The following is a 12,198-nucleotide window of genomic DNA, read 5'->3' on the forward strand; positions in this document are numbered from 1 at the left end:
AATTGTGAGCCTTTATTAACAAAAACGTCTGCTAAGGAGCCATAACGTGAGGTACAAGTTAAAAGAGTCTTTTATACATTGTGGTGTTTCTTTTTAAATAAACAACGGTCAAATAGAGTCTTCAAAACATTTAAGATGTAAAGATATTCACTTTTAAAGTGGCGCCAAAATGAATTGGAAGTAGAATGGCGCAAGGCGAACAACGCTTAGAGAGGAGAGGCTTATCCCCTTGGGCTTACCCCCTTGAGAACAACGGGATCTGTTGGCCCATTTCTTTAACTGTCTATGGAAGAAACAGGTCAGCTGACTGATGACGTCACAGCCGGAGTGACATCACGGAGAGGAAGGACGATTGTAAATCAGTTGTGACTTTTACTGTCTATGGTTGTGACCATAGGTTGTGATAGAGCCAGTAGGAAAACAAAAACTGAGGAATTAAGTTTCAGTTAAAAACATACCAAGAAAAGGTGAGAAGTTGATCATCAAATTGTTCGTGTTCTGTTCTTAGTTTAGTAGCCTGACGTTATCCAATGTCTGTTTGCCGGGTACCTTTCGTGTGCAACGTGGTCTACAGTGTTTCCGGAGAATACACAGATATTGTCTATAAAACAAACTTAAGTTACAGTTTTACTATAAATTGCATCCACATAATTTTTATTATATAACGTGTATATCGCACATAGGTTTTTACTTAAAGTTGTTGTAAAACAATTGTAAGTAGGCCTGCCTAATATACTGCAGCCTATGTGACCATTTCTTTAGCAGAAATGTGTCATCACAGATAAAGTCAACGTGTATAGGTACTGATTGTGTTTAACAAAGATAGATAGATTTATACATTTTTAATTTAAGTCGGTTTTGTAACAATGCCAGGCTCGGTTTGGTTGCGCAATTTTGAAGTGAACCCCCTCTTGTGGCTCAATGAGGGTATCGTTGTTGTTTTGAAATCTTGTAAAGCAGCCAAGAAATATACCAACGTCTAAGTTTCACAAGGAAATATTTAACAAAAGTGGGTATTAGTGATAATAATGTAAAGCTAACTAAAGTCCATTTGTCCGATGTGTATTTTTTTTCCTTAATAGAAGTCATGCCTGCAGACATTGAGAAAGGCAAGAAGGCATTTGTCCAGAAGTGTGCTCAGTGCCATACTGTGGAGAATGGAGGAAAGCACAAGGTTGGGCCTAATCTTTGGGGTCTGTTTGGACGTAAAACAGGCCAGGCAGAGGGCTTCTCTTATACTGATGCCAACAAAAGCAAAGGTAAAACCGTACATGCATGTTTACAGCATTTGACCAGTCCAAAGAATCGCGCTGTGTGGCCTAAACATTCTCCAATGTGTGTGCTCACTTTGATTTCAGGCATTGTCTGGACTGAAGACACCCTGATGATTTATTTGGAGAACCCCAAGAAATACATTCCAGGAACAAAGATGATCTTCGCTGGCATCAAAAAAAAGAATGAACGAGCTGACCTTATAGCATATTTGAAGTCTGCAACTTCATAAAGAACTCATCTGGATCTTTGCCAGTTTATTTGTCCTGACAAACTGATAACAAAAGGCAATGGACTCATTCTTTCAAAATCAGGCATAATGGCTAGCAATCTCTGACTGGTATTGACATAAATTACCATTTTTATTCCAGCTGTACCTGTACTGTTTTTTTAACATAAATTATTAAACCATATATTTCGTATATAGGATATAGGGAAAGAAAGCCGTTGGCTTATTGTCGTCCAGAATGTTCACAGTACTTCTTGATTTATAATCAAGTTGTCTTTTTCAAGAATGAATATGCCTTATTTGCTCGCAATTTAATGATACCTCAACAGTCTTTTATTATGTCATATTTGAATTTGCAAGTTGAATAAAATTGACACTAACTGTAATTGTTTGGCAATTTATTTGACTCAATATGTTCTTAGAATAAAGAACCAACATAGTCTGCATTTTGATATATGGCAGAGGAGAAGGGAGCAGCTTCTCTAAATGAAGCAACTTGTTATTTGTAGCTTAAAGAGTCTATTTGAATTTGGAAGCTTACATTAAATCACAAACACTGCACACGTTTGGTAGGCCAGGTTGTTTTTCCTCAGTAATAGTTGGAAACTCAATGTTGGAGATGCAGATGTTGGCTTGAGGACAGTTACGGAGTGCATTTATTTGGGAAACTGCAGATACAACAAAAGCTGGTAAAAAAATATGGTTTACGCTTGGTGTCATTAGCTAGTAGTAGGCCTAAATATCAAACTTTCTCATCTAGATGGCTTTTTGTTCAAACTGAATTGTCACGATTCTTATTGTTATCAAAGTGTTCTGGAGAAGCCTACATTTAAAAAGATCATTGGACAAGGGGTATCCATTGAGTTGGGCTGTCCTAGTTCCAAACTGTGGAGTACAACTCCCTCTAGCGTTCAGGAGTAACATGTGCACCGATTCACTAATAGCGAAGGCTATGAAGGAATTTGATTTTCATACATCCCCCTGCTGCCAATATCAGTCACTGACAAATATTTCAATTGTATAGACCAACCACTTCAGATTCCATATTTGCCTAAGTTTGTGGCTTGTGAAATGGATGCATTGTCGAGCCGCAATATCTGTTATATATGCTTTGAAATGTTATTATTCTTGTTAGCTTGCAGTGCCATCATCAAAGCCTTGACAGAGAGGAATCATATTTGGCTACTGAAGCTTAATTTCATTAAATTATAATCCACCCACAGCATTGTTATGCTTTTCAGAAGCCATATAAATCTAGTGGAGCACTGAATGATTGCTGAAAGTAATGATCATCAATGAGCTAATGTCTACTGTAATACACAATTTTTCATCTTTATATCTAGTCTACAACATTTACTAAATGCATCATGTATTATGCATGCTGAGAAGATTATAGATGAATCCACCATACTCATCATCATCATCATCATAGGAGGAGGTTCGAGAGGGCTGAAGCAACCCTGAGCTCCTGTCTGTGTGACGAATCAAGCGTCAGCAGGACCGAGCCAACTACAGCGAGCGTAATTTGCACACAAGAAGACCCATTCGACGGTGATGTTCGGCAACACACTGTGAGATTTCCAATGCCTGTGCATCTAGCCAACGCGAGCCTCAACTTCCTTTGCTTAGATCTGCTTTAATGTTCTTGAAAATAAGTGAACGGTGTGAAGATGCTGTGGAGTAATATATGCTGGTGCGCAAAAGGAGTCTCCATCCATGACCTTACAGAGTGGAAACTGGATATGTAGCCAGAGCTCCAGGGTTTCTTCCATCATAATTCCATTGCATCCTGGAAGTTATGATTTTCAAAGGATTCTCTACTTTAACTCTAAAGCCTCATAAATGATATTTATTTGCGCAACTTCATGGATTTGGTTCACTGAGGACCATCTGAAGAACAGACATGGCAGTGCCAACTATGGTGTTCTCTGACGTGGAAAGTTTTCTGGACTCGCATCCCGATTTATTCGAGGACTACCTGAACAGAAAGGGGAATTTTAGCATGGTGGAGAAATGGCTCAAGAATCACCAAGCGAGCAAAAGTCCGGTGGCTGCAGCTCCTGCCGAGCCGGGAGAAGAGAAGAGCAACGCGTGCAAGGACAGCTGGGCAAGCAAATGTGATGGTCTACAAAGAAGAGCCTCGCAGAAGGAGCTGCGCAAAACTTTCGCCAGATCAAAGGTCATCAATGTCAACAGAACATACGACGAGCATGTGAATTCCAGGGCCCAGGAGCCCCTAACGAGCATGAGGAGGAGAGCCCTGCTGAGGAAAGCGAGCTCTCTGCCTCCGACCACTGCGCACATCCTGAGCGCACTGCTGGAGTCCAGAGTCAACATCCCCCAGTACCCGTCCACAGCCGTGGATTTTAAATATTATCTCAAAGAACACAACGAAAGAGAGTTTTTCCTCGAGCTTGTAAAAGACATATCTAACGACTTGGATTTAACGAGTCTCAGCTACAAAATCCTTGTGTTTGTTTGTATTATGGTCGATGCAGACCGATGCTCCTTGTTTTTGGTGGAGGGGACGGGCAACAAGAAGACATTAGTGTCCAAATTCTTTGATGTGCACGCGGGAACCACAGTTTTACTCTCAATGAAATCAGATGAAGTTCAAGTGCCATGGGGGAAAGGAATCATTGGATATGTGGCTGAACACGGAGAGACAGTGAACATTTCTGACGCTTATCAGGTGCCTGCTCCTCTTTGTGCATGCATGTATGTGTGCGCATTTGCACGAGTCACAGAAAGAGAGAGAGAGAGAGACTCAGACAGGCAGACAGATAGTTTAAGTTCAGTCTGTCACAGTTAATTGATCATCAATCAAACAGAGCTGAACGCATTGAAACCAACACCAACAGTTCACTGGACAAAGCATGTGTCAAACCACAGCTTCACATAAACATCGCTGAGTAATACAAATGAGGCACTTACTTTACCTTGTTTTTAAGAAAGTAAGAATACTAGATTACAAGGACAGAAATTTGCTCTATGATTCCAGTGCGTGTTTGTCAGTAGAATAACTGTTCTTGATCAACCAAACATTTACAGTAGAAATGAGTAGGCTAAAAAATGAATTTATGTTGCTTTAATGTCCATAAACAGCTGCGCACCACCTCTTCAAGTCAAGTTAAGTCAACCTCTTTGTCAACCTCAGTCATTTGTCTATTAAATTACCTTTATTGAAGACTTTTTCATTTATAAGACATGGAGTACTGATGAGTTGTACAGTTTCCTGCACCGTCATCTGAAAGGAAAAAAGGAGAAACAGCATTTTTTTGCAATAAGTGCTTATTGTGTCTTAATTTTGCACTGTCCCTATGGATTGCAGGATCGTCGGTTCAGTGATGAAATTGACAAGCTGACAGGGTACAAAACCAAGTCACTCTTGTGCATGCCCATTTGCAACAGTGATGGAGAGATAATTGGAGTTGCTCAGGCCATTAACAAGACTACAAGTGGAGAACTCTTCACTGAAGATGATGAAAAGGTAATTTCATTGTTATAGTTGTGAGTATAAAGGCTGGGTGAAGGTACCTTGCAGTCATAATAACACAATATGTATCCTGCTGCTTGGTTGGCATGAGCAGAAAAGATAATTGTGTAAGGTTTTTCTTAGTTTGATTATGAAGTATTATATTGAATATGTTGTCTTGACAACATCATCTCCGTTCTTATGTATAAACATTTTGTCATTTGGTTTTCTGCACATGTAAAAGGTAAACTTCCATCTTTACTATAAAAAGGTCTGATTCAAACAACTTTATCAAGCACAAAACAGATACACATAATATCTGGGGCAGTCTTTCTTCATAAGTGAATGTATGTATAAATATAATTATGGTTATTATGATTGTAAGGGGCAGTAAGTCACATTGGTTAGATCATTTACCTCAGCAATTGATATCCTCTTAGTTTGATGTTTTTTCATGTTTTCTTACATGAATATATTAATGATAAGATGGATGAAATCACATATTTATAAGGCTTTTATACTAGTGATTGATTTCAATAAACCAATAACCACATTGCCAGATGATTCATGGCAACATTGTAGTTTTGTCATACTTCTTAGCCACATACTAAGGATAGCAATGAATGTTAGTTGATTCACAGAGCAGAGGCATGCTACCCAGAAGGTGAATCCTTATGACTCTCAATCCTGTGACGTTTCCTCTAGGGCCACCACAAGGATGACATTTTGGGGTTTATGTGAAATGTCTGTTTACAGTTATCCAGTGAAATGTCTCCACCAATACCTTATTGATTGTCAAAACATTTTGTACAGACCATGGCTCCCGCACATATGTACAGTATCTTAATCACTTTGGTGATCCTCGGACTGGCTTGACATTCTTTGTTCAGAGTAAAATGTTTCATCAGCTGTTGGGTGAATTGCAGTGACATTTTGTACAGACGTTTTCCCACTGGATGACATGTAATCACTTTGGTGATACCCTACATTTTTCTTTAGCACCATTATCAGGTCAAAGTTTCAAGTTGTCCTATCTTTTAGTTTATGAACAAATATCTGCAAAACTAATTAAGTTCCCCATCAGACTATCTAGCAAATATTAGCATGCTAACACACTAAACTCAGATTGTGAAGATGGTAAATATTACCTGCTTACTATCAGAATGTTACAATGTCATTGTAAGCATGTTGGCATGCTGACTATAGTAAGCTGGTAGCATGGCTTTAGACTCTTAATGCTGCACTGTGAACTCTGGTTTGTAGGATGGAATAGGCCTGAAATAAAAGACTCATAGGCTTTATTGTTCATTGCAGGGATGTTTCTCAGTTTTTTAGGCAAATGCTGGTATGTGGTGTTAGTGGTACACAATCATAGCAGGGCTCATTTTTGATTGCTATCAATGTTTGCAAGAATAAGCATGTATAAACAATCTGGATTTTCTGATATAAAAGTTTTTATTCTCATATTTTGTTTGTTATGATTTGCATTGTTACTTATAAGCATTGAACATTTTGTGGCCTGAACTTCAGACGGACTTTTAGACATGTTGTCTTCAGATTTTGAATATAGCTCATACTATGCTTTTACATCTGTGTTCCTCTTGCATCATTTCTTAGTATTTTACAAGCAACACTAACTGCGTTATGTGTTGTCTGATACTGTGTCTATTTCTTTCTGCGTCCAGGCTCAATGTAAGTAATATTTACTATTTAAAGAATTTCTTCAGCTCAGTCTGATGTGGAGCATATTTGCCCTGAGTCTGAGTCTCAGTGCTCAGTTTCTAGCTAGGTCATAGCTTGTCTCTCAGCATCCCCACATTTTCCTGAGGCAGTATCTTCCAAAGGGCCAGGGCTCTTGTTGCAGTGTCACCAATAATAACAACTTTATATAAGCTGCTCAGAATCTCCAATTGGTTTAAGCTTTACTTTTGTTTTAGTACGACAAACAGATTGTCAGTCTTTCATTTAGTGTCACCGTTTGGAGTTCACCATTTATGTGATTTTTATAGGAGTTAAGACCTGCAAAGTAGGACTTGTGGCAGAGTTTAGGGTATCTCAACTGTTTCAGTGGAGCAGTTCAATGGCCAACAGATCAGACTTGTACTATGTCTTCCGGGTGTGAATGTGTTTACCTGTGTGTACAGGATAAAACGGAGACGGTTGGATGACTACTATTTAGTATTTCACCGCTTTGTGAATCAACCCAGTCTGTAAAGAGATCAGTCAAGTTGGCAGCTGCAACGGAAAAAAAACACTGATGTTGGTGTATGAATATATTATACACATATGTCAAAGCAGTTGGTGGGGGTGTTACATCTCACACTAATTCAGATAGATCTTCTGTTTCTGAATGAATGTTTATTTGACTTATTACCATCATCAGAGAGGCACAAGAAGCACATGTTTAATACATCAGCACACATAATTAGATGTAACAGAAAGGCTGTGACAAGCCGACACACTGACTTGTTCTCTTAAAGACGAGAATAGATGAAAAGATGAAAGCACAAAGCTAGCTGTGCTTATGTTTTTAAGGTTAGGTTTCCCTGCAAAAGACTGCAAAAATGTTTTTCTGTGTAGTGGCCTATGTTTTTCTACAGTGGAGCTCTACTGTCAAAATGACATCCATTGTTCATAATAGATGCAGAGAAGGTATTCTTTTTTTCTTTGTGATGTTTTGAGTTTGTTTCACATTGCATTAACATCACACTAATGCTTGAGATGGCTACAGCTGAATTAGTAATGAAATGCAATGCTAGTGTAAAAAAAACAACACAGTCAGCTCCCTGCATAGCACAGCTGCCGCTCTGCTTTTGTAAAAAAAAAATGCATTACACTTTTCAAAGCATGAGACAATCCTGCAATAGTAGATGTCATTAAAAACTTTAGTGTACCTTAATTACAGCAAATGTCATTCTCTATGTACTGAGTGCTTTTAGGATATTTAAACTGATGGTTTTAAATCCCACGCTGCCTTGTGTTGTGTTGATACCCTGCAGGATGGAAGTCCTTTGGGAGCTTGGATAATGGCTCAACCCATGTATAATCGCATTGTCTCATTATCGTCTGTAAAGGAATATTAGTTATTGACTTAATTTAGGTTCATGAGCTAACTTCATTCTGCTATCTCTACATTTTGTGTTATCTTGATTTTGCTTTTCATTCACTTGGCATGTATTTTAATACAGTTTACATGACTATTCAGGTAGACATTTTTGTGAATTTTCTGTTAATAGGTTGTGAGTTCCCCCATGTAGGTTCTGTTTGCCAATATATCTTAACATCTGAGTGAGTTGATTGTTAAATAGCATTCTCACCTCACTGCTGTGCTTCTTCAGGCTGTCAAACTCTCAAATTGGCTTAAAGCAATACTGTAATGATCACTTTCACACAATTTCCCAAAGTAAAACTGAAACTAAAGAAGTGAGAACACAGTTCCTGATTGGCGCCACATGATTTTATTATGTTTCTGCAGCATATCATATCCAATCAAAATCCTACAGTGCATTATATCAAACATGTTACTTACATAGTTCTTTATGGAAAATGTCAAAATGTCACAAAAATCCACTTAAATCAAGAGTAATTCAAAATGACATTTGCAGTATCAAGGATTTGCAAGTTATGATAGATAATACATGTGGAGGATGTACTGTAGAGCAGGGAACCCCACCATCAAAAAAGGCAGACATAGCCGCCCTGCCTCTCAAAGAGGAATAGATAGAAGTGGTGAGTAAGGGCTTGAATTGAATTCTATGCTAGCTAAGTGAGTCTGAACTTCAATATTGACCCCTTGTCTGTTATACTCTTTTGATATTGTCTTGTTTTAAGAAATGAGAGTGGTGCTTTTATGACAATTTGGATTATTTATTTTGTACTATGCAACCAGAAAGCAGTTTTACTGCACAGTTTTGTTTAGATTTTTTTATTGTCCATTGCAACAGTAATGTTTAATTTGGAAATAAGAAAAGGAGTACATTTTGTTTCAAATGTACAAATTGGAGATCCTAAAACTGTACCTTGGGGGATGCCAAAGTAGGATATTAACATCTACTGCAAAAAATTGTAATATCTGAGTTGACTGGACAACTCTCAAAACAGGAAGAAAAAAAACATGACTCAAAACAGAACAAAAAAAAGATACGGACAGATCTTGCAGATGATGGTTATTGGTCTTTATTAGAAATATTTCTCTGCATGTAGTATAGCATGAAAAAAGTGTGTTAACAAAGTCTTGATCTGCCTGGATGCTACTGCACTGATGCAACAGCCGCTGCTTATTGGTTGTGGCCTTGCTTTGCTCCTAGCGTTTTTTAATGCACCAGCTATGTGAAGAACAATTTAATTATTTATGGATAATAGTTATTGAGCAGCACTCCTGGTGTGGTACAGTGTTTATTAGCTGTGTTGTATTAGTGCCCATAAATTACAGCCAAGCAATGCAGTATATTTTAACTGCTAAATTTGGTGGTATAAAATTTTGATTTGTCATATTATGGTTGCATAAAGGCAGGAAACATAATCAAGTGTCTTTTATGAAATGGTATTCATTTAACTATTTATGTAGATAATAATGATGTATAACTGTGACTATCTTTGTAAAATGTATTGGAGTGTAGATTCCTGTTGCATAAATATTTGATATCACCTTTAAAAGAAGCAATCATTGCTAAGTGTATTTGCAAAACAGCTACTGTATGTGCTTTGCTGACACAAGCTAGGGAGTCCCACATGAGATCAGAGAAAATGGAGTACAATTCTTGGCAAAACAACAATGGCTTCACCTTACCACACATGCAAAGTGAACTCAGCAACTAGTAGTTGTTATGGAGAATGGAGAAAGAAAGTGTTGGCTGTGTAATTTTCCTTGGCCAATTAGTCTTGTTATTAAACCACTATTTACTGGTCAGTCCACAGGTCTTTAGGCAAAAACGTCTTGTTCGCAATGTAACCTTGTCTAATGGTGTGCCTGTCAGACTGTAATTAGAGAGAGCGGTGCTTTTCTAGGGTTTGCCTGTAGATCCATAGCCAGATCCCCAACGTCCTGCTCACTAATGAATCTGCTCCTGCCGGGGCTAATGATGGCCACTGAGTTTCTGCAAGATCATTACTAGAGAATTCCATAGGAAAGCTTAAATAGAATTCTGTATTAGCTTATTGCTCAGCATCATCTGTTTTCTGTGTCTGAAAACAATTGCACAAGGTGCTTGATTATGTGTGATGACTGAATGAGGGGCACAAACACAATGTATTCATTGGCATGACAGAGTAATATTTCATATTGCATTATGTTGATAATTGTTTTAAATTTAGTGATTGAATTTGCACTTAGCATAAATAATATCATATCAATATGGACATTAGTGCAACCTAAGCAGGATAATTCAATTTGTCATGGTATTGATGGATTTAATTTATTTGATGGAATTAACTACTATAAGCACATCACTATAACTCTGTCAGTGGTTATAATCAGTGTGCATAAAAATACAACAATTGACCACATTGGGCTCCTTCAAAATACAACAAAAAACACAAAACAGCGTTATTTATAAGAATCTGGTGGATGAGGATTTATATGTATAAACATACAGTATACACTTTCCTACTCCACCATTGTATATATATGTTCCTTCACTCTTGACTATCTCTTTATTTAAAAAAAAAAAAATATATATATTTATATATTTATTTATATATATATATATATTTATATATATAAAATATATATAAATATAAAAATATATATATATATATATATATATATATATATATATATATATATATATATATATATATATATATATATATATATATATATATATAAATTCACATGGTCATACTACTATTGAACTAAAGACATGTAGCTAACCCTGGAGAGCTCTTTGATTGTAAACAGAAATTGTAACAATTAGAGCAGGGTGTCTGAGCCTTTTCCAGCACAATGACATTTCTAGGTCAACAATTATCATGACCCCGCAATTAAGTTGTTATGGGATCAGTTGCAATTCACACATATAACAAATAAATAGCCAATATTAGTCCGTTCATTTCCTGCATATTCAACTGCATGTGATGTTCTCCCCATGGGTCCCTCAAGGTTGTGAATGTAGGCCTCGACCACCTACACAAGCCTCCCAGTTATGAACACAACGCTGTAGGATTCTGTTCTTTACATGTTCATTAATGTCTAATGAATTACTGATGCATTCTGTTTTCTAAAAGGTGACAGAGATATCCCTGTATCAGTGGCCACAGCTGAGTAACTTCCCATTCATGTATTGTTGTAGTGTCCCTTTTCTTAGGCCACACTACAAGGCTGGTAAATATTAGTGGGTTTGTCGTATTGATTGTATCGTTTACACAGCAGCCAGATGCTAAAGATAGATAACTAAACAAAGAGGCAGAGTCAGGAAGCACACAACCTAAATTCAATTGATTCCATGTTACAGGGGTTGAGTGTCTCTCAGATAATAATTAATAATTGTACTTGAATTTAACATGTGTATTCACATCGCAGCTGTTTTAACAACATGTGGTTGCAGCCATCGCTCTGCTTCCTGCATATTGGTGTTCTTCATGATTTACCAGTGGTGAGGAAAAAAATTTAGTTTGATTCCAAAGCAGTGCGAAGTTCGATTTCAGGATACATATTAAATAGAGTCATTAATGTGGCTCAATACTCTATTTATTATGTATCCTGAAAATGATTCCATTATTTATGTGCAGTAATTTTGTGACATCAGGGGCCATGTTTTATAAAATATATCTTTATTATTTATTATATTTTTCAGGTCAGTGATGAAAAAAGTCCGTTAAATATGTCCACAGGTGCTGCAGATGTACCTGCCCTTCTGTGGTATTGCAATCTCTAATGCCCTACTATTCGCAGCCTCAAGGAAGGAGTATGACAGGAGTCGGGTAAGGATAATAAACCCCCCATCAGCATTAACCCTCCTCGTGTATTGATCAGCAGTAGCACACTTGCTGCCACTGCAAAGCAGCATGCAGCCCTGCATGGACATGTTCTTTGGATATGTAGTAGGGGATGGGTCTGTATCCAGATTCGGGTCTGGTCTATGATCTAAATCTCTTGGGGAATGTTAAGAGATGCACTAATTCATTCCTCACATTGATCTGTGATGGAAGAGAACATGGAATACACTCCTCAGTGAAAGGAGCGTATGAAATTGGATGACACTGCCTTAGAGAAAGGGGCATA

The 12,198-nt window shown here is 37.5% G+C and overlaps 2 protein-coding genes across 3 annotated transcripts in view; both read left to right on the top strand.

Moving 5' to 3' along the window:
• Positions 1 to 273: 273 nt before the first annotated feature.
• On the top strand, positions 274 to 1,885 carry LOC117953301 (cytochrome c-like). 2 transcript variants are annotated; one of them, XM_034886186.1, is made up of 3 exons: positions 274 to 467; positions 1,083 to 1,259; positions 1,359 to 1,885. In XM_034886186.1, exons 2-3 carry the CDS (start codon positions 1,088 to 1,090, stop codon positions 1,502 to 1,504), a joined length of 318 nt encoding a protein of 105 aa, XP_034742077.1. In that variant the 5' UTR covers positions 274 to 467; positions 1,083 to 1,087; the 3' UTR covers positions 1,505 to 1,885. The 2 variants fall into 2 exon arrangements, with proteins under 2 accessions (XP_034742077.1, XP_034742078.1); XM_034886187.1 differs by having other exon boundaries at positions 466 to 489.
• Positions 1,886 to 2,977: 1,092 nt separating this feature from the next.
• The window catches only part of pde11a (phosphodiesterase 11a), a 38,112-nt gene continuing 28,891 nt past the window's right edge, over positions 2,978 to 12,198 (top strand). Inside the window, exons 1-3 of the mRNA XM_034884729.1 lie at positions 2,978 to 4,193; positions 4,833 to 4,991; positions 11,808 to 11,897. Of these exons, the coding sequence (XP_034740620.1) occupies positions 3,405 to 4,193; positions 4,833 to 4,991; positions 11,808 to 11,897 (1,038 nt within the window). The 5' untranslated portion in view covers positions 2,978 to 3,404. The remainder of the gene's footprint in view (positions 4,194 to 4,832; positions 4,992 to 11,807; positions 11,898 to 12,198) is intronic.

This window comes from Etheostoma cragini, chromosome 11 (assembly GCF_013103735.1).
Source record: "Etheostoma cragini isolate CJK2018 chromosome 11, CSU_Ecrag_1.0, whole genome shotgun sequence".
Classification (NCBI taxonomy): Eukaryota; Metazoa; Chordata; class Actinopteri; order Perciformes; family Percidae; genus Etheostoma; species Etheostoma cragini.